Here is a 23,536-nt window from a genome sequence, read left to right on the forward strand (position 1 = left end):
GTTGAGGCTAGTGGTGCAGTTGGTGGGATATGGCATTTGAAGATGTATTCACTGACCTTGTACACTCGTGTTAGGTCACTGAACTCCTTGCAGCCAGGACCTTGGGGCTAGACTCCTGGCATTGACCTCCATGACTATCTGCTCCCACTGCCTTTTGAGCGTGTGCCTGGAGGGCCTCCTGGCCCCCTGCAGATACAGGACTGGTGCTAGCCTCTCACAATTTTGGGCCCCCTGCTGATGCGTGCAGCCAATGACCAGTGGGTTAGCATTGGTTGCACACTGAAATCATTCAAATGAGCAGGCAGCATGAAGTTGGCGTGGTGCCTGCATTGCAATGAAAGGACCATGAAGGGCAGAGGTCAGTGCAGAGTTCTGGAGGAGAATGAAGACTGGAAGTGATTTCCATCATACTGCAATACTACATGATCAGGATATTAAGGTAGTTGCTTGTACAAAAATAATGGATTTCCCTCTTAGAATTCCATTGTTCCTGTGCTTCGAGGAAGAACATGATAAGAGCAGGCAGGAGGAGAGGAAGGAAGCCCTGAGAATGAAGCATCCTGTAAGTAGGCACACCTGAAACATAGGTTATGCAGGCAAGATGATCTAAAGACCAAGGAATATGGAATTCTCCCACAGAAGGCTGTGATTTCCTCCAGAGGTAATCAGTGAACTATGCCAACTTTTGGCACCACAATGGACTGCAATGAAACTGAATATCAGGCGCTGCGTATAACGGGCAGCCGACCCAATGCTGCCTGTTCTGCACCACCGCCCAAGACAAATTTCTAGGCCTCCCTCTCTGCATATCCCAACTCCTCACTACTCTAGTCTCCATAAATACTCTGCCATTACTTCCTTCAAACACAAACTACTCACTGTTCCTCTCTCTTCACTACTATATCCCATTTAGCATAAACAGACCACAGGTTACATAACAGAACCTGGGTGGTGAAAACAGAACGGAAAGTCAGAGAGCACAGCCAGAGTGACTGTAAATCACAATGCTCAGGAGGTGTGTGTAAAGAATCAAAAGGAAAAAAAACATATTCCGAGATACTTTCCGAGTATCTATAAACATGTTGATAAACAAAGATGACAAGGACCTCACAAGGACACATACTAAAAGGTGACATCTCTCCTCAATGATAACTATAAAATATTAGCAAAATCCAATCCAGTACACTAAGACCAAATCACAATACAAAGCACATGGACTTGTGTTCTGATGGTCTCCTTGGATGCCGTAAAGGAACTTTCGACTGAGTAGGGTCCTCCTCAAGAGGAAATCCCAAAGACATATTAAGAAGCTGAATCAAAATCATAACCATTATCATTTGAACAAATGTTTAATAATTTTAGTGAAAGATTTACATGATGAGGAGAGCCTGGAGTATACAACAATAAAAACAGAAAATGTTGGAAATACTCAGCAGACCAGGAGAGCTAAAATGGCAAATGACTGAAAGCTCAGGGTCACGCTTGCAGACTGAACAGAGGTGTTCAGCAAAGCGATCACCCAATCTACGTTTGGTCTCCCCAATGTAGAGGAGACCACATGGTGAGTGGTGAATACAGTATACTAAATTGAAAAAAGTACAAGTAAATTGCTGGCCCAAATATTTATGGGGAAAGGGGGCGGGGGTGCAGTTTTGCATTCAGGAAACCTGGAAGAACGAATTTGCCTCAGGTCCTGCTGGTCGGGAAGGGAGATTGGAGGGGTCTGGGGGAGATCGGAAGGGTCGGGGGGGGGGGGGGGTTGCCCATTCCCCCTACCCCCGCCCCTCCGTCTCCGTTAAAACCGGAAGTGGGCAGGTTCAAGATTTTTAACACTTTAACATCTCACCCGACCCAAACCCACCTGTTTTTGGGGGTTAAAATTCCACCCACTGTTTCACCAGGAAGGAATGTTTGGGGCCCTGGACAGTGGGAAGGGAGGAGGTGAAACGGCATCCCTCCTTCCAATCTCACCCTTTGTCATGTTTTCACTATCGCCTCTGACCTTCCCCTCTCTGACCCCGATCAGTTCTCAGCAAAGACCTCAGCTTCTTCCCCTTATACCCCTAGCTCAATGAATTTTGAGCTCAGCATAATGCTGAGCTCTTCTTCCATCGCCTTTGCTTCTGCGCCCACTTCTTTGGCCGGGAGTCTTACCCCCGCACAGCGTACCCTTTCTCCTGTCTTCAGAATTCTCGTTCCACCTGGACCCCTGCCTCTGGCCTCTTACCCTCTCTAGATCTTTTTATTGGGAACTGCCAGCGTGACATCGGCCATCTCAATTTCTCTGCTCCCCTCACTCGCTCCAACCTATTTCCTTCTGAGCTTGCAGCAATCCGTTCTCTCAGGTCCACCCCTGACATTGCCATTAAACCTGCTGACAAGGGTGGCGCTGTTGTTGTTTCGCGAATGGACCTCAACATTGCGGAGGTTGAATGCCAACTCTCCAACACGTCCTCCTACCTCCCCCTGGACTATGACACCACCAAATGTCAAGCCAGACCATCACTGACCACATCTCCTCTGGAGATCTTCCCCCCCACACCTCCAGCCTCAAAGTCCCCCAAACCCGCTTCTACCTCCTTCCCAAGATCCACAAACAGGACTGCCTTGATAGACCCATCATTTCAGCCTGTTCTTGCTCCACAGAACTGATTTCTTCCTATCTCGACTCTATTCTTTTGCCCCTTGTCCAGTCACTTCCCACCTACATCTACGACTCTTCCGACACCCTCTGACTTTCGCAATCCCCGTGTCGAGAACTTCAAGTTTTCCAACCTTGAATTCAATTCAACGGAACTTAATGAGGAATCAGTTGTGCGAAGTGCTGTGACGTCAACAAGCTGTCTAAGCAGCCAATCAAAAGGCAGAATTCTCACAGACAGCAAACAAGGAACTGGGTAAGCCCTTGAATTTCTAACTTTTTAACTTTTTAAAATAGTTAAAGAGAGCAAAAGAGAGATTGGGGTTCCCACATGGGGAAAAGGCAAACCTAAAATAAAGATGCACAAACTTAAAAAAAAAGTTAAAAACTTATTTTGAAAAGTTTCTTAAAAGTTTTAATTTTTATTAAAATGGACAAATTTCACGCTGCAAAAATTAAAATGAGTTTTCCAGCCCCTTAACATTTGTTTAGCAGTAATAACGCTTTAAAACCCCAGTTACATCCAATCCCTTTGGGTCTAACTTTTAGTGGGGAATTTAACAGCGTAATTATTGTGAAAGAGCCGAAGTTTTCGTCAGTTTCAATGATTTATGAGATTTCACTGATTGCCAGCTCTGTGGCAGGGGGAGGTGGAGGGCACAGCGCAGCCAAGTTCAGAGCCGTCATTGACAGACCGCAACTTTGGGATTTCCGCATGCGATTGTGCATGCGCCAAATCCAGAAGTTGCAGTCAGTTTCAAAGGCAGTATGCCAGCGTACTCAGCGTACGATGTCATACCAACTGCAAATTCAGGGCCAATATATAGATAGCATTTGTAAACAGGAAACAGAACAAAAGAGCATTTGGGTACGGTTCTCAATTTGTCAGTGTTGCCGAGCACTACCCAGTAATTTATTATATCCTGATGTTTTTACATTACATGCAAAACCTATTTAAAAAACTGTAAAGTAAAAATGTTCTAATTACCTTTTATTTTTGGAATATTTACTATTGTGTACCAGATATACAAAATCCCAGTGAGGCACAGTGAATTAATTACTAATTAAACTCTTCACATTCCTTCACCGGACCTTGTTATCAGGACTATTTTCATCATTGCTGCTGTAACGTCTTCCCACATAGCCACCACTTCTTTCTTTCATACAAAAACCATGATTGTGAATAAACAGAAAATAAGTATTTCTGAAGCACTAGTCACCAATATATAATTGATAGGCTGAACAGATGACAATAATACACAAATTTGCCACAGAAAATTCATTCAGATATATATTACATAAAATAAAAAGTGGGCATATGCTTTGGGCTGTAACATAACTTCAAGATCCTCTGAGGACTTTAAATTGCTCAAGGTCCACTCTTGCGGTTTATCAGTTTCCTCAACTGCATTACCGTTTTGTAAATTTTTCCTACACCGTTATACTTTTCAAACAGTGGGGCCGGAACCCATCCCCCATGCAAATTATATGCCCTCCCACTGACCCCACTGGGGTCTGAGGTCACTGGAGGGCATTGGCCAGCATGACCCTGGCACATCCCAAAGAACTTTAGGGCCAGTATTCTTATGGAAGTTAATGTTCAGTTAAGATCACGATTACATTTTCTGTTCAATTCCTAAAACTGCATTGTGTAGTGCAATGCTAATACTGCACTTATAATGGACAAAGAGCAAAGTTAATACATAAAGTATGCAACTTTCCTGGAAGCCCACTGTAAATTATGGAAGCTCAGACAGCAAAAGCAGCGGCAGCAAAAATATATGCAGCAGGACAGCTGACGGTTTCCTGCTCTCCTCTCTAATGCAGCAGATTTATTTGCACTTGCAAGTTTATGGCTTCCTGAATCTCCCACACAATAGAATCAGTCATTAAAAACAAAGAAATAAAAGTGAAGTTTGCATTTCCTATATATTTTGCTGTTATATAATACGTCGTATATTACATAGGAAACAATAAAATACAAGAATTGTTAAATGAGAAAGCATGAAAAGATACTAACACTTTTGTTAGAATACGTGATGTATCCAAGAGCATTTCAGACTGTTTCCATTGAACAGAAAGCTAAAGAACCCTTCAAATGTACTCAACAGGCAATGTGAGGTCTTGAAAACTTTATACTGCGGTGTTAAAAGAAAATAATCTGAGAGCACATCATACACACCTGACTAATTCCTTGTATATTGCCTTGGTGGTTTCCAGATAAGGATCAACCGTATCTTCAAATTGACAGACTACTCCACCCAAGCAGAGATGTTTGAAGATGCGGAAGACAAATTCCTCACGTTCCGTATTCCTGAATATTTGATAATTGTCAGAGTCTTCCAACAGTAATACCTAAATTAAATATAGAATACTGATTAGTTAAACGAAAAGGAAAATTAGGAATTAACAAAATCTCAATCACCTGCCTGCATGATTAATGGTGGGCACATGATATCTTTCAGCACATGATATCATTCAGCACATTTCTCAAATAGCATTTTTCCATTTTGTACATCATCTTTCTCTGTCATTTAAAGCTAAAAATACAGTACCTGATTTTGGCTCTTTATTTCTTTTACAGAATGAGCTCACTTGTTCATTGACAAATTAGACAACTCTCCTTAAATGTTCCAGTATCATGATATAAAAGCTGCATTACCCCGACTTTCCAAGTAGTTGTAAAATAATTAATGACATTAATTTATAATAACAAAATTTTAAGATGGAATTACATTTTTTTTGTAACAGAATATCAAATAGCATGATTTTGTTGAAAAATAAAATTGAAATATTATCAAGGTAAAGCAAATCACAGGCTGTCGTATCAAAGTATAGTTCAACAAAATCCCAGCATCTATCAATGTACATTACTTCACTAATGACCAAGTTATTTGATAAGTGGGAAAAATCCATTATTGCATAAGTGAAAGAGTATTTAAGACTCATTACTAGTAGGATACAATTGTGAAATAGGTATGTTCTTTAATCCAGTCTTGTACATGGCACATTGCTTTCAACTACTAAAAGGGGAACTGAATTGCAGGGGGTACATACTAGAAAGGGTAAGTACTGACCTCCAGATGAATCCCAGTCAGTTTTTGGAAGAATCAATTTATTTATTTTTAAATAATTCCATTTACAGGGTTCCTCTCGAGTCCTGCATACTTTCCATTTCAACTAACAAATAAACCATATTTGTTGGAGTGACAAAGCCTAGGGTAATCCCTTGAAGTACATCTCTTTCTTATCATTTGAGGGAAAAACAATTGATTACAGTATCAAAACAAAACAAACATGATTCCAAACTTTGTGTATGTGGTCAACTGAAGGAAGAGAAAGAGATTCCTAAAGTAGATAAATACACTGCATCTTCACATGTGGAACCTGGCTTCAACTCAATGTTCCATGGAAATAAATAGAAGTTACAGCATGGAAATAGGCCATTCGGGCCAAAAAGTATATGTCAGCATTTACCCTCCACACAATCATAGACTGACAGGATGAGAGTCTCCTCTCCCTGCTGGCTATAAGGGTCTTAAGGGAAGCTATTTTAAGTAGCCACAATCCATTACAAATGGGGTCAATTTTAAGAGCTAAAACTGTTCATAATTCAGCATTAATTAGCACTCAATTGCAAAATCTCACTTTGCATTTGCAAACAGGAGTCAAACCTGTCAGAACAATCTGACTACTAATTGCCACTAAATACGTCTCAAATTGGTACTACATCAACAAAAATAGTGACACCATAATTTAAATCTAAAATCATATTGTATGAATGCCCACTGTTTCTTCGCTCGGCATTTCCCCTTGGTGTAACTGTATGATGTCTGCTCTTCTAAACCTCACCTCAAGCTTCTCTTAGGTACTACATGAGTGGCAGGAGTGTGTGAGGAAGTGGCTGCTGAGCGCCTGTGAGAGTCTCATGGGACATCTAACAGCAGCTAAGCCCCGAGAGGAACCTGCTGCATGCTGCATTTGTTGTGGTACCATAGATACCAGTAGTGGGCTCCTCCAATTAATCTGCAATCTGCTGCACATTCTAGGAAAATGTCCCCTGTGCGTGATCATACATTTGATGCTCTGCAAACATCTTTCTTTTAAAAGCAGGACCTGAGAGATCTGGGTCCAGAGGCTCTGCAGCCAAAATCTACATAACGTGATCCCCCAGTCAACAATGTTTGCCTCATTATCTTCCACCCCATCTCCCCCTATCCATTTGTGCTCTGTACATCACACTGTATTCTCCCCTCCGGCTCACCCTCTAATACCCCCCAGATATAGGTCTGAATTGGTGCTTGGCACGGTGAGGGATGCTGGCAAGGGTGGAAGCAGAGTGAGTTGGCAAATCATCATTGCGTGCTGGATTGAAATTCTGCTTCTTGTGTCACATCTAAAGGAGAAAAGAGAAGTACGAATGGGAGAAAAAGTTATATGAGGGTTTCATGTAGTTTGCTGATAACATATATATGTGATCCAATAGCAGGACAAGGAAGTGAAGCAGTGCACCTGTTCTCCAATTTTCCTGCCTTCAACTCACTCCTGCTGCCGCTCTAGGAGCTCTAAAGCTTCCCCTTCACAGGGGTGGGAGACTGGAGGTTGAGGAAACCACCACCTGCGGCCAACCTCACTGTTGTTATAGGCAGTCTTCTTTAAAAAGAGTGCAAAAAGTGAGAATGACCATGATTGGCATTTGATGCAAAGGTATCAGCAGGCAGACAATAATAGGTTAATGACAGGTGTATGCACCAGGCAATTAGATACAATGTGGTACTTTTAATGGGGTGCCTGCATGTATGGCACCAAGGGAAAGAAAGCTTCCAGATGAAGGCTGGTGATGTGAAGTGCACTGCATGATCTCCTGGGCATTGAAAGTAAACTCTTGAAGCACTTTATCACAGTGACAAGGAGGTAATTGTAAATGGCAGACATGCTCAGTACAGTGCATTTCTTACCTTGCCTGACTTCATAAAGGCATTGAACTTCTTGCATCATTGAGTTGCATGTGTGGGATCATGTAGTTGGCATGCACTGCTCTGGTAGCAACAGCCAATTGCACAATCCCATCTATAGGTTTGAACAGATCCTTTTAGGTGTCTTCAGCATTTTCTCCCAAACAGGGCCTCCTTCCTCTGCCTCATTTGGTTGTTTTCAGTGTGCATGGCCCTTTAAGTTGCTATAGATAGCACGCCACTTCCTTTCTGCTCAACCCAACCCCCTCACCCCCCCAAAAAAATCACCCCAGTATGGCCCAAAAATCACCCCCTCACCCCCAACAGGTGAGCCCTAATCAGAGGCGGTATTACACCTGGGAGTCTAACAAAACTATTTAAATGTATTTCACCCAGGAAGATTCACTGGGGTAAGCGTTGGTTCATTTGGTTGGGCGGGAGTCGAACTCTGCAACACCTCCGGCAGCAATCCTGCCAGAGAGAAACATCTAGGCAGCATCTCAACCACATGATTAATGTTGCCATGACTGCTCTAGCCCTCGCTCACAGCAATTTTCCCTTTACTTAAGTTGCCTTACTGCTCCTAGCAAGGTATTTCAACCAAAAATAAAGAAGCTTTTTTATATTTTTAATATCTGTACATGTGCTTGCATGTACTGTCCAAATGTATACAATTTTTTCCCCCTCTCTCCAATTGTCTTGAGTGCTTTATGTAGGGCAGCAATAAAAGTGGAAGAGGTTCAAATGAACCATTTTGTGCGTGTAAACTTGATATAGGAAACTGTTGAGTAACCTATCTCCATTTGCAGCTAGGTCTTCTTCATGACACAGGCTATTTGCTACTGGGCATTTTTCAGGACTCTGTTCTGGGGAGAGTGCACTTGAGCGCAAAACATGGCAATCCTCCTTTGTTTCAATTCATGAAACATCACCTCAAAAGGTTTCTCAATGCAGAATGCAGCGCTTCAAAGTAGTTGCATAGAGCAGTTCAAAATTCGTGACTTGCTCAGACAGGCAGCCCGCTGTTTGGGTGGAGGCTCACCATTCAGAAGAAAAATGCAAATATCAAATTTTAGGGAGGAATAGCCATTCAAGAAGAGTCAGTGAGATTTCTGGCATTGTAGCAATCCAGCCCAAATTGCACCCCAACAGGCATTTTAATCCTAATATCTCATTTGATGAACTATTATCACTGTGCATAAGTTTAAAACAAAAAATCAAATTCAGAGAATTCAAAGGGGAAGCTTTCATGATTATCTTAGCATCAATCAGTACTAATAACAAGGAACACACTATTACAACACAATCAGTTTAGTAGTCATGTAGACTCGCACTTCACTTCAGTAAATTACTTTCCTGTTCAATCCCCTTGTCTTTGCTGTGCAACATTCTCTGTCCAAACAGTAAGCACTATAAGCTGTATAAGTAGCTGCTGGCAACAGCACTACAAGTCTAGACCAGATTAAGCATGCTTCTTTAAAATCAATAATATCAATACTTCCTCTCACCTGACGAGCACACTGTTTCTGCAGCCAAGCTAAGAAGTGAAAATTAATCTCAACTGTGGTAAGCAAATTCAAGTACTAGGACTCAAACCAGCAATATTTTGTTGCTGAATCAGGCAATACATTCACTTACATTAATGAAATGAATTAATTTTGTACACTTATGCCATCAACACAAAATGACATTTTCTGCTCCATGAATGTCTTACCTGTCGAAGCTTGTCAGAGATTGTAAAATCCTCATAGAATTCATCCAAACACTTGGTAATGTGCCCCGTTTCTCGTACAATCTCTTCAGTGTACAAAACGTCAAAGAATAACATTGAAAGTTGCTTGCTGGGAACTTCTTCAGCCTCTATTTTCGTAACTTCCATTCCTACTAAGACAGAATTAAAGATAAATGGAAACATTATATCATAAATCCAAGTTATACATTTCCCGTATTTACATAAAAGGTACAAAATTATTTGTTTGATTTTGTAATGAACAATGGCTTTAACCTGCAAGTAAACTACAGAACATACTGAGCACCATTGATGCTCCAACACACTGGCCGGGATTTTGTTTGGGGAGGCAGGCTGGGGGAGGCCAGGTTTCCTACAGGCCTTGCTGATTTTACCGGCAGGGCCTAATTTGAATGTCAGGCCTTGGTTTCCTGACCGCAGCCAGCCAGATTGAGAGGCTGGCTGGCTGCGAGCGGGTAGGCCTCAGTTGTGGCTGGTCGGTCCGTCGGAGGGATCGCGGGAGGGGGGTCAGGATCAACAGGACGGGGGTCAGAATCAGCGAGAGGGGGGTCGGAATCAGCAGGGGGGGTTGGGATCGGTGGGAGGGGGGGTTCGGCAATTGGGCGGAGGGTTGGCAGAGAGAATTGGTGGGGGTCAGCAAGCAGGAGGGGGGAGAGCAATTGGGATGGGGTCAGCAATCGGGGGTGCAAAGAGGGGATCGGGGTTGTTTCAGGATTGGCAGGGGATCGGCAGGCAATGGGGGCTGGTTGGGATCGGCAGGCAAGCGGGGATCGCGGGGAGGTGGTTGGGGATCATGGGGGGGGGGGGGAGAGATCAGGGATCGCGGGTGTATCGGGGATCGCGGAGGGGGGGGAAAAAACAACAACAAAAAACCAAGGATTGTGGGGGAGTGGGGCCAGGGATTGTGGGGGGCTGGAGGACCGGGGTCGGCCACATCCTCATCGTTTGAGGGGGTGGGGAGGGAGGCCTATGAAGGTGATTGGAGGCCTCGTGGTGGGATCTCTGATCGCAGGGGGTGGGTTAGGTAGGGACCCTGGATCCAGGAGGTAGGTATAAATCCACTTATCTCCTGGATGCAGCAGTCCCCGCCTCTGTTTAACTGCCAGGTTTCATGAATTGTGTAAAACCCATCCACAGGCAGTTAAATTCAAAATGGAGGGGAAAATAGAGGCTTCCAGCCTCATTACAATATTTAAATTCAGGTAACGCCCCCCTGGCAGTGGGTTCGTCACCCGCCCCCCATCCTGCCTCCGGCAAAATTGGAAGTGGACAGGTTGGAGGCGGGATCAGGTCGGGATTCACATTTTTAACAAGTTAACTGCCCCCACGCTCCAAACCCACCATTTTTTTTTTATGGGAAAATTCCAGCCACTGTGTGATGATGTGATAGTATGCAATTGTCCACTTAGCAAATTCCCAGTTTAGACTGTGCCATCAGAGATGGTACAATCCACAACACACAACACCACGGGGCCACTCTTGCACACCGGTAAACAGTCAGTTCAAGGGCAGTACTGCCAGAGGTGCGCCACCTCATAAGCTGCCCACTTTCAGTTGGGGGAACATATCTGGTGCGGAAGAAAATTAAGAAGTGGGGAAAAATTGGGAAGGATAATAAATAAATTTAAATACATTTGATTAGGAAATGCCTTAGGCTGAATGAAAAGTATATTTTCAAGGAGGTTGTGTCAGGATGTTGCAGATATCGCTGTAAGCAATAATTACATGAAAAAAATTATAATGTGCAGAGTGAACAATTTTTTTTAAACAGAGGATTACTGTACATATTTCACACAAGTCACATAAGGTTTGCATCAGAGGCCAAATTGCCTAAGTATTACTGGTCTCACCTCTGAGATGAAGCAGATTCAATATGGCTATACAGTCAGCAACACAAGCAGCAGCCTTTTGCCAGATTTGCAGTTAACCTGGGAAGTATATAGGCTGTCTTTACTGTCAGATATGGTTGAATAAACATCAGGGCTGGGGTTTTCTGCTGCACTCCCCAGTGTGTGATTTTCCTTCCATTAACTATAATGAGCAGAAATCACAAGCTGGCAAGCGCAGAAGTGGGAAATCTTGGTCCTGATACTTTTGAAAGCTTTTGTGGCTAAAGACAAAAAATTACTACAATTCTGCAAGGAGAAAGGAATAGAGTTCGCCAGGATGAATATAAGAACATGCAGAAAATTGTTTAAAAAGTGATGAGAGGCAAAGTATGATCTAGAAAAAGCACAGCTGCAGCGTTCAGACACAGAATAACAATATTTTCAGTACTTTTAGTATTTCAATAGAAAGAGGGCAGTGAGAGGAGAACTATAATAGATGTCAAGCACAGGATAGTAAATATTCTGAATGCCTACATCTTTCAAGTATTCACAAGAGAAGTATTATGTCCTCCCCAAACAGAATTATCCCAGGCAAATGAATTATTTTAGTATAAATTTGATGGGAAGGTTAAAAGGGCTCAAAAAACAACAAATCCCCAGGGATAGATAGAATCGATCTGAATGCTAAAGGAGACCAGGAAGAGAATTATAAGATGTTGTCAAATCATTATAAGGGTGTCACTAGACACTGGGGAGGTACCAATAGATTGGAAACAGGTCAAAAATGCAAATCAGATACAGGCAATCACAGATCCATTATTCTTATTTAATTCCTGTGTAAAATAATGTAATTATCAAGTGTAAAATTGAAAATTATCTGTATAATAATAACTTAATTAACAGCAGTCAACATGATTCAGAAGAGGAAAATCCTGCCTGCACAGCCTCCTCGAATTCTTTAAGGAATTATCATTCCAATATACAGTGGTAAGCCCTATGACATGCTGTACCTAGACTTCCAGAAGGCATTTGACAATGTTCCACATGAAAGACTCTTAGTTAAATTAAAAGCTGTGGGGATTCAGGATAAATCTTGAGTAAAAAATTAGCTAAAGGGTATAAAACAATAGGTACTGTTAAAGGACTTCCATCAGCATGATAGGTGGGAGTGGGGGTATCAAGTGGGGTGCCCCAGGTCGGTTTTGGGACCACTACTCTTTCTAATTTACACTAATGATTTGAACTCAGAAACCCAATGCAAATTAATCAAATTTGCAGATATACCAAACTAGGAGGGTCAGAGGAATTGGAAAAGGCAGGTCAAAATTACAGAATGATCTAGACAAAAGATGTAAGCAGGCAGAACAATGGTAGATAAAGATTTATATGGACAAATGTAAAGTAGTACACATGGAAAGGAAAAATAGGCAACAAACATACTCCATGAATGGTGTTGAAATTGATATGGATGAAGTTAAAGACTTCTTAGTGGACTCGGGGCTCAAAATGTTCAACCAATGCAAAGCTGCAATCAACAAAGCCAACAGAATATTGAACTATATAGGCAGAACAGCAGAATACATATCAGAGGAAGTCATGGCCAAACTGTCAGACCACATCTTGAGTACTGTGTCTAAACCTGGACAATAAAACAGTCTCAGAGGTCTAAATATGAGGAAAGGCAGGAGAAACCTGGGCCCTTCAGTATTGAAAGAAGGTGTCGAAGAGGTGATCTTATCAAACTATACAAGATTGTTAATAGTACAGAAAAAGGTAAATTAAAAAAATAATTTAAATTAAACTGAGAGAGCAGATCAAGGAATCACAGGTTTAAACTAGTAAAAAGATAAATTTAGGACTGTTATCAAGGAGTTCTTTTTCACACAAAGAATGATCAACACATGGAATGGACTCCCAGATAGAGTAGTCCAAGCAAAAATCCTGTAATCATTTAAGAATCAATTGGATGCTGCAATGAGGGGACTTTAGGATCCCTGAATGGATGAGCTGAGATGGCCGGAATAGGCTCCTTTATCTGTCCATTATCTTGTGAGATTGTTGAAATTATTAGTTTTATGTTGTGCACCCATGTGCAATAAGAACTGGTTTGAGAACTGCATAAACTAACTTAAAGCACAATTTTTAATGCGCACAGCCAAAGCCACTTCTAGCACAGAAAGAAAGACTTGCATTTATATAGCGCCTTTCACGACCACCGGTCATCCCAAAGTGCTTTAAAGCCAATGAAGTACTTTTTGAAGTGTAGTCACTGTTGTAATGTAGGAAACGTGACAGCCAATTTGCACACAGCAAGCTCCCACAAACAGCAATGTGCTAATAACCAAATAATCTGTTTTAGTGATGTTGATTAAGGGATAAATATTGGCCAGGACACCGGGGATAACTCCCCCACTCTTCTTTGAAATAGTGCCATGGGATTTTTATGTTCACCTCAGAGAGCAGACGTCTCAGCCGAAAGGTGGCACCTCTGACAGTGCAGCACTCCCTCAGTACTGCACTGGAGTGTCAGCCTAGATTTTTGTGCTCAAGTCTCTGGAGTGGAACTGGAAGCCACAACCTTCTGACTCAGAAACTGAGGGTGCTACCTGTAATGTCCGTGTGTAATTGAGACACGGACTGCAGAAGTTGGTTATAACAGGTGTTTACTGAATGGAGACAAAACTGGAACTACTATACAAAGTTACTACACAGGCTTATATACAGGGGTGGTCACTACTGGTACTGCAGTATACAGGGGCTGCAGAATATAGTTCCTTCTTCAAAGTTCATACACTACACTACCAACTGAGCCACGGCTGACAAACAAAAGTCTCAATAGTTTAGCAATGCAGATCCCAGAAGCAAAAGGCCATTGTCTAACTGACTATGCCATCCAGTCCCCCAGAACGTTCGAACTGCATGCAAAACAAAAGTCTCTCTCCAATCTTTATTCCAAGACCTTTCTAGGAAATTCAAACTGAACTCATGGGTTCAACGAAAACAGTAACTGAATCATTGAAAATGTAGTGCTTTTTAATAATCAAAGTGAAAAAAAATCAATAACAGTTATAGAAGAGTGCGCTTTATTAATTTTACATGGCAGTATTGAATAAAGGCAAACCAGCTTCATATCAACCACTTTTACATTTACAGCTTCTGTGGTTCAGATCAGTTAGACAGACATTCATCTACCAACTCCCATGTTTACACAGAAAAGATAAGGGAGAATGTTTTATCCAAATAAACATGGGAATCAAGCAACTTGATGTCCGTCATCTGTAATCCGAACTACAGGAACACTAAATATAAAAGTGCCTTTGAAGTATAAAGATATTTCAGCTCCCATTTTGCTAGAGGCATCAGAATGTTTATTTCTGACATGACTTTTAGTTTAAAATACATCACAAAGTGACACCACTTATGATCAGTTATCCCGGACTGCTATGTAAGAGGCAAAGCATCAGTTATCTTCTCAAATTATTTAAAATAAATCTCTTGCATTGTAGTATTTTCTTTCTGTCTGAAGGTGCTTAGCTTTGTAAGTGAAATCTTTTGCTGCATACTAAAGTGTCTCTCCAAAAACAAATGGTGATACATTGCCTGCTGTATTTTATTTGACCACATCTGTTAGCAATAACAGAAACAAAACTGAATGTGGAGCCAGAATCTGAGCTCTGGGTTCTTATATCAATGGAATTTTAATTCTGACATCGACATCCTTTAATATAAAATGAAATAGATATTGTAAAGTTATAACTGAGAAAAGAACTATTTTAAGTGGATTAACACATCAAACATTCATACCCATTATCCCAATTTCAGGACCCACGTGTTCAAATCTGAGAAAATGAAGGGAAAACTTAATTACCTACATTCTATAACATGAAGACCTTCACTGCCACTTAGAAATTTCTATGACTCCCATGTTATTTCAATCCTATGCTGTATGAGAGTTAGTGTGCATCAGTACCAGGGAGGTACTGATTGCAGCTTGGGTCACTTCCAAATAGGAGAAAGTAGACAAAACAAAACACATGAAGGTCAAGGTGCTAGTTGCTGTTTCAGCACTTTCCAACAGCTGGCTCAACAGTGGCAATGGCAAAACATGGGGCCACGTGTCCTACTCCCAACTTTGCAGACAACATTACAAGAGGAAAAAAAATTCTGTATTTTAAAATAGAGAAAAGTAATCTTAGTTCGTACATAGTTTGCAGCAATTTTGGTGTTCAAGTCAGACTACCATTTAAATCAAATCAAATTTAAATGAACCAGTTGGTGCTGATTGGAGTTATTCCTTTGACAGCAGTAATATACATTGGGGCCTGTACAGGTGGGTTGCACCTCAACAGGGCCGGGACCAATATCCTCGCGGGGAGGTTTGCTAGTGCTGTTGGGGAGGGTTTAAACAAATTTGGCAGGGGGATGGGCACCAGGATGTAACATTAGAAAGGGGAAATAAAGTGCTCAAAGGATTGGGAGAAGCAGAGAGCACTAAAGTAAGAAATGGTAAGGTATTAGGTGGGGTCAAACTAAGAGAGAATACAGGATGGTCTAAGATGGGTTTACAGTGTATGTATGTGAACGCACGAAGTGTAGTAAACAAGGTAAGTGAGCTGCAGGCACAAATAGCCACATGGGAATATGATTTTGTGGCAATAACTGAGACCTGGCTCAAAAAATGTCAGGATTGGGTATTAAGTATTCCTGGTTATAAGGTGTTCAGGAAAGATAGGGAAAGAAAGATAGGAGGTGGTGTGGCAGTATTGGTTAAGGAGAATGTTACTGCTGGAGAGAGAGAATGTCCTGGAGGGGGTCAAGGACAGAATCTATATGGCTAGAGTTAAGAAATAATAGAGGTGCCACTACACTACTAGGTGTATTTTATAGACCACCAAATAGTGGGAAAGATATGGAAGAGCAACTTTGCTGAGAAATTACAGAGAGGTGCAAGAACTATAGAGTAATAATAATGGGGGACTTCAACTATCCTAATATAGACTGGGATCGTAATAGTGTAAAGGGCAGAGAATGGAAAGAATTTCTGAAGTGTGTCCAGGACAACTTTCTTGATCAGTGTGTTTCTGGCCCAACGAGGGAGGAGACATTGCTGGATCTGGTTCTGGGGAATGAGGTAGGTCAAGTGGAGCAAGTGTCAGTAGGTGAACATCTAGGGACCAGTGATCATAGTATCATAAGGTTTTGATTAGCTATGGAAAAGGACAAGGAGCAATCTAAAGTAAAAATGTTTAATGGGGGAAGACCAATTCCAGTGGGATGAGCCCGGGTAAACTGGAATCAAAGATTGGCAGACAAAACTGTAATGGAACAATGGGCTGCCTTTAAAGAGGAAATAGTTCAGGTACAGTTGAGGTACATTTCCACTAGGGGGAAAGGCAGGGCAAATAAAGTCAGGGCTCCCTGGATGACGAAACAGATAGAGAATATGATGAAGCATAAAAAGAGCATGTATGACAGATGTCAGGTTGCAAATACATCTGAGAATCAGCCTATATATAGAAAGGTCAAAGGAGAAGTGAAAAAGAAAATAAGAGGGGCAAAGAAAAGGTTTGAGAATAGAATGGCAGTCAACATAAAAGGTAATCCAGAAGTCTTCTATAGGCATATAAACTGTAAAAGGGTAGTAAGAGGAGGGGTGGGGCCGATTGGGGACCAAAAAGGAGACCTATGCATGGAGGTAGAGGGTATGGCTGAGGTACTAAATGAGTACTTTGCATCTGTCTTCACCAAGGAAGAGGATGTTGCCATAGACATAGTGAAGGAGGAGGTAGTGGAGACTCTTGATAGGATAAAAATTGATAAAAATTGATAGAGGTATTAGAAAGGCTGGCTGTCCTTAAAGTAGATAAATCACCAGGAACGGATGGGATGTATCCTAGGATGCTGAGGGAATTGAGGGAGGAAATCACAGAGGTACTGGCCATAATATTCCAATCCTCCATAGATACGGGAGTGGTGCCAGAGAATTGCAAATGTTACACCCTTGTTCAAAAAAGGGTGTAAAGATAAACCCAGCAACTACAGGCCAGTCAGTTTAACCTTGGTAGTGGGGAAGCTTTTAGAAACAGTAATCAGGGACATGGATTTGTTAGAGGCAAATCGTGTTTAACCAACTTGATCGAGTTTTGTGATGAAGTAACAGAGTAACAGAGAGGGTTGATGAGGGTAATGCAGTTGACGTAGTGTACATGGATTTCCAAAAGGCATTCAACAAAGTGCCACATAATAGGCTTGCCAGCAAAGTTAAAGCCCATGGAATAAAAGGGACAGTGACAGCCTGGATACTTTGGTCATCTATTCCCAGCTTGGTATCTTGTTTTCCATACGCGTATCTGTGAAGCACCTAGGCATTTTTAACATTAAAGGCTACATAAATGCAGGTTATTGGAATAAAAGGGACAGTGGCAGCATGGATACAAAATTGGCTAAGTGACAGGAAACAGAGAGTAGTGGTGAATAGTTGTTTTCAGACTGGAGGAAGGTATACAGTGGTGTTCCCCAGGGGTCGGTTCTAGGACCACTGCTTTTCTTGATATATATTAATGACTTGGACGTGAGTGTACAGGGCATAATTTCAAAATTTGCAGATGCCACAAAACTTGAAAGTATATTGAACATTGAGGCGGAGAGTGATAGACATCAGGAAGACAGACAGGCTGGTGAAATGGGCGGACACGTGGTGGATGAAATTTAACGCAGAAAAGTGTGAAGTGATACATTTTGGTAGAAAGAATGGGGAGAGGATATATAAACTAAATGGTACAATCCTTAAGGGGGTGCATAAACAGAGAGACCTGGGGAAATGTGTGCACAAATCATTGAAAGTGACAGGGCAGGTTAAGAAAGCAGTTAAAAAGGCTTAAGGGATCCTAGGCTTCATAAATAGAGGTATAAAGTACAAAAGAGTGGAAATTATAATGAACCTGTATAAAACATTAGTTTGGCCCTAACTGGAGTACTGTGTCCAATTCTGGGCACCACACTTTAGGAAGGATGTGAAGGCCTTAGAGAAGGTGCAGAAAAGATATGAGAGAATGATTCCAGGAATGAGGGACTTCAATTACATTGCTAGACTGGAGAAACTGGGGTTGTTCTCCTAGGAGCAGGGAAGATTGAGAGGAGATTAGATAGAGGTGTTCAAAATCATGAGGGGTCCGGACAGAGTAGATTGAGAGAAACTGTTCCCATTGGCAGAAGGGTCGAGAACCAGAGGACACAGATTTAAGGTGATTGGCAAAAGAACCAAAGGCAACATGAGGAAAAACTTTTTTACGCAGTGAGTGGTTAAGATCTGGAATGCACTTCCTGAAAGGGTGGTGGAGGCAGACTCAATCTTATCTTTCCAAAGGGAGTTGGATAAGTATCTGAAGGAAAACAATTTGCAGGGCTACAGGGAAACTAGCTGAGGTGCTTGTGTAGAGAGCCGACACGAGCTCGACGGGCCAAATGGCCTTCTTTCGTGCTGTAACCATTCTATAATTCTATGATTCTACAATGCTATTCATACCTAGTGTTGTCCATTCACAAGATAAAGGTGAGACTACTTTCAGGTTAGTCACAACGTTAGGATCCTGGAAAAATGCCTATGGGGTTAAAACACATAAAATGAATAAATAAAATAACCAGATATAATAAATATTTATTAAATGTATTTCTCACAGATATTTCTAAATATATGTGTGTCAGCCAGTGGCTCAGTTGGTAGCACTCTTGTCTCTGAGTCAGATGGTTGTCAGTTCAAGTCCCACTCTAGAGACTTGAGCACAAAAATCTAGGCTGACATTCCCAGTGCAGTAATGAGAGAGCTCTGCACTGTTGGAGGTGCTGTCCTTTGGATGAGATGTCAAACTGAGGCCCGTCTGCTCTCTCAGGTGGAAGTAAAAGATCCCATGGCACTATTTCAAAGAGGGCTGTTATCCCTGGTGTTCTGGCCAATATTTATCCCTCAATCAACATCACTGAAACAGATTATCTGGTCATTATCACATTGCTGATTGTGGAAGTTTGCTGCGTGTAAATTGACTGCTGGGTTTCCTACATTACAACAGTGACTACACTTCAAAAGTACCTCATTGGCTGTAAAGTGCTTTGGGACGTCCTGAGGTCGTGAAAAGCACTATATAAATGCAAGTCTTTTTTTTCTTTATAACAGTGACTGCAGTTCAAAAGTAATTCATTGGCCGAAGTGCTTTAGGATCCTGGTGATATAATAAGCCGTGATAGAAATGCATATTTTTTTCGTTTCTATCTTTCCAATTCATAGATTAAATGTCAGCTGTAGCTCATTGGAAGCACTCTCACCTCTGAGTCAGAAGGTTGTGGGTTCAAGTCCCACTTCAGAGACTTGACAGCAAGATTTAGGCTAACACTCCAGTGCAGTACTGAAGGGACTGTGCACTGTCAGAGTTGCCGTCTTTCAGATGAGGCGTTAAACTGAGGCCCCATCTGCCCTCTCAGGTGGACGTAAAAGATCCCATGGCAATATTTAGAAGGAGAACAGGGAAGTTTGCCCCAGTGTCTTGACCAATATTTATCCCTCAACCAACATTGTTCACGCAGATTATCTGGTTATTATCTCATTGTTGTTTGTGGGACCATGCTGTGCACAAATTGGCTACTGTGTTTCCTACATTACAACAGTGCCTATGGGCTGAATTTTGCTGGTGCTCAGAGTGTGGGTTTGGAGGCGAGTCTTCTGTCAAAATCAAAATGAGCGACAGCTGGTTGGGAGCCCGCTCCAAACCCACCTCCCTGCAAGTTTCCAAAGTGTCGGGTCTGCGAATTCAGAACAGACCCGGCACCAAGTGCCGGGGAGGCATTTAAGATAGTTAAATGCTAGTTAAACACTTGTTAACTACTATTTTGCCAGCCTATTTCTAATTTTACCACTTTTTTTTTTTTTTTTTTTAAATGAGGTTCACGTCGTCCGGAGATCACGTCAGGTAAGTAGGTTGGGTTCTCTATGTCTCCCCATTGCTGTGAATAGGTGACAGCTGCAAAAGTGGTGTGAAAGCTACCATTTCACAGCTGGTCACTTTCCAATGTCAAAAGCTTGAGCCTTCAGGACTTGGAAGAATGAGAGGGGATCTCATTGAAACTTATAAAATTCTGACAGGACTGGACAGACTAGATGCAGGAAGGATGTTCCCGATGGTCAGGGAGTCCAGAACTAGGGGTCACAGTCTAAGGATAAGGGGTAGGCCATTTAGGACAGAAATGAGGAGGAATTTCTTCACCCAGAGAGTGGTGAACCTGTGGAATTCTCTACCACAGAAGGCAGTAGAGGCCAATACATTAAATATATTCAAGAAGAAGTTGGATATATTTCTCAAGGCTAAAGGGATCAAGGGGTATGGGGAGAAAGCAGGGACCGGGTACTGAATTTGGATGATCAGCCATGATCGCATTGAATGCGGAGCAGGCTCGAGGGGCTGAATGGCCTACTCCTGCTCCTATCTTCTATGTTTCTATGGAAGACACTTTTTTGCTGGATGCAATTTGGAAGCGTTTCGAGTATACTCTCTATCCACTGTCACCTCCTTGGAGCAAGCTCTCTCACCACTGACAGATCGCTTCTGTCATCTCAACTTCAGCTGCCATCTATTCCAGCAACATTGGTGCCATTGAAAAAAATCTCACCTTGTTCCTCTGAATCCCTCCACGATCAGCTTCAACACCAACATCACCTGCTATACCAACATTACCAACCTTCTCTGCAATCACCTGATGATGCACAGGACACAGGGCATCAGCATCTGACCACATTGCTGCCCGGGAGGCCAGCGATGGCATCACCACAGCCAGATTTACTTCACTTGACGCTGTACACCCTGGCTGCCACATGATGCGCCAAGTTGACACCTGTAGTGTCCATGTGTAGATAAAGACACTGAAGACAGGAGTTGGTTCATAGGTATTTACTAAGCAAGTCTGGGGGGGGGGGTTTCTAAAGGGTAGCCCAAGTGGCAATTACCGGCATTACGCACACCTGGGGCTCTTAAAGGCACATACACCACAATTCCTCCCCTTCTAGCTAACTAGTACATCATATTTTAAGTAATTATTAATTACATGTTATATGCAAAATAATATATATTGCTGTATTAATTAATTATAAGTTAGTCTCTCAGGAGGCTTCCTGACTCGGTCCGGATAACGCCTCGGGGGTGTAGTAGTTTCTGGTGGTGTAGTAGGTTCTTCTGGCAAGGCTGATTCGGCTTGAAGGCCAGTGTCGGGTTCATCGGGCTCCAGTATCACCGGATTGGAGGTAGATATGGGTATCTCTACTTCATCGTTAGATGTATAGAGTGGTGGTGTAGGTTGTCCCTTTTCGGATGACTTGATGATTTGGTCAGCATGGCGCCTTATTATGCTGTCTCCGATGTCCACGGTATACATCAGTGGTCCTAATCGTGTGCATATAGTTCCAGGCTGCCATTTCTCGGTACGGTAGTCCCGGGCCAAAACCGGTTGGCCTATCTGAAAGGCCCTAGTTGGCCTTTCATTCATGCCCTGAAACTGCCGGTTCTCCACGTCCCTTCGGATGTTGGGCTTGACCAAATCCAGCTGGCATCTTAGGTTTCTATTGTAGAACATCATGGCGGGAGTTTGGTTAGTAACCATATGCGTTGCATTCCTATATGCAAATAAGAAGTTATCCACCTTGTGCTGAAGTTTTATGTCTTCATTACCCATGGCCTTGATGGCCTTCTTGAAGGTCTGGACAAACCTTTCAGCCAATCCATTGGTGGCGGGATGGTATGGGGCGGACGTGTAGTGCTTTACCCCATTGTTCTTTAAGAACTTTCTGAATTCTTCGGACACAAATTGCGGTCCATTATCAGAACATATCTGCTCCGGCAGCCCATTCCTGGCAAATATGGTCCTTAATACTGTGATGGTTTTTTCCGTGGTGGTGGAGGACATCTTTATTACCTCCGGCCACTTGGAGTGTGCATCAACTGCGATTAAGAACATTGAGTCCATAAATGGACCAGCAAAGTCGATGTGCACCCTTTGCCAGGGAGATGAGGGCCACTCCCATGGATGTAGAGGGGCCTGTGGCGGAGCATTTTGGACCTTCTGGCATCCTAGGCAGCTCTTGGTCATGTCTTCGATGTCTCCATCGATACCTGGCCACCATACAAACGCCCTAGCTAGGTTCTTCATTTTCACTCCACCCAGATGCCCCTCGTGAAGCTCCTTTAGCACTTTATCCTGGAGTTTGGGTGGAATCACCACTCTGGATCCACACATTAAGGTTCCTCGGCACACTGACAGCTGTTCTCTTCTTTGCGAGAATGCTGGCAACAGTGGATCGCCATGTGCTGGCCATCCCTTCATTGTTAAATCGTAGACCCGTGAGAGAGTAGGGTCATTTCTTGTCTCCCTTTCAATGGCAGAATTTGTCACCGGTAGACATTCCACTATGGTAGAGTGGAATATCTCTACTGGGTCTACTGTAGGTGCCTCTTCTTTCGTTGGCAACGGTAGGCGTGATAAACCGTCAGCATTCCCATGCTGTTTTGACCCTTTGTATTCAATGTTGTATTGGTGTGCCCCTAGAAAAAGGGACCACCTCTGTAGTCTTTGTGCTGTCATAATGGGGACACCTTTTTTAGGGTTGAATATGGAGATGAGGGGTTGATGGTCAGTCAGCAAGGTAAATTTTTGTCCGTGTAGGTAATGGTTGAATTTCTTCACTCCCCATACCAGGCTGAGTGCTTCCCTGTCTATCTGGGCATAGTTACGCTCAGCTGAGTTCAATGAGCGTGACGCAAAAGCTATCAGCCGTTCCGAGCCATCAGGGAATCTATGGGACAATACAGCTCCTATGCCGTAAGGGGATGCATCGCACGCCAGTCTGATTGGTAGTGATGGGTTGTAATGAGCCAAAATTTTCTCGGATGTGATTAAGTCTTTACATTTATGGAAGGCACGTTTACAGTCTTCGTTCCATTTCCAAATCACTCCTGTCTGTAGAAGATCATTAAGAGGGTGTAGAATAGTTGATAAGTTCGGTAAAAATTTATGATAGTAATTTATTAATCCCAGGAATGACCTTAATTGTGAAACATTTTCAGGTGCTGGGGCTTTTATAACTGCTTCAATTTTTTCAGGTGACTTATGCAACCCTTCCTTATTAATTATGTGGCCACAATATGATATCTGATTTTGGAAAAATTCGCACTTGGGGCGATTTGCTCGTAGGCCCCGTTCTTTCAGCCTAGTGAGCACCTGCTCCAAATTGGCAAGGTGCTTGTTGTCGTTTTCTCCTGTTACAAGGATGTCGTCTAGGTAGCATTGAGTCCCCGGAATCCCTTGCAGGACTTGCTCCATAGCT

The 23,536-nt window shown here is 42.5% G+C and overlaps 1 protein-coding gene across 5 annotated transcripts in view; it reads right to left on the reverse strand.

Annotated features, from left to right (window-relative positions):
• Positions 1-23,536, reverse strand: part of cfap300 (cilia and flagella associated protein 300) — a 121,997-nt gene that overhangs the window by 93,047 nt on the left and 5,414 nt on the right. For 3 of the 5 annotated variants that reach the window (XM_085998706.1, XM_085998707.1, XM_085998704.1), the window contains exons 3-5: positions 18,701-18,776; positions 9,311-9,480; positions 4,824-4,996 (exon numbers count right to left, since the gene is read on the reverse strand). In XM_085998706.1, the coding sequence (XP_085854832.1) occupies positions 4,824-4,996; positions 9,311-9,480; positions 18,701-18,776 (419 nt within the window). The remainder of the gene's footprint in view (positions 1-4,823; positions 4,997-9,310; positions 9,481-18,700; positions 18,777-23,536) is intronic. The other 2 variants (XM_085998709.1, XM_085998705.1) reach the window with 1 other exon arrangement.

This window comes from Somniosus microcephalus, chromosome 10 (genome assembly GCF_052327205.1).
Source record: "Somniosus microcephalus isolate GS21.2 chromosome 10, FLI_Smic_1.0, whole genome shotgun sequence".
Lineage (NCBI taxonomy): Eukaryota > Metazoa > Chordata > Chondrichthyes > Squaliformes > Somniosidae > Somniosus > Somniosus microcephalus.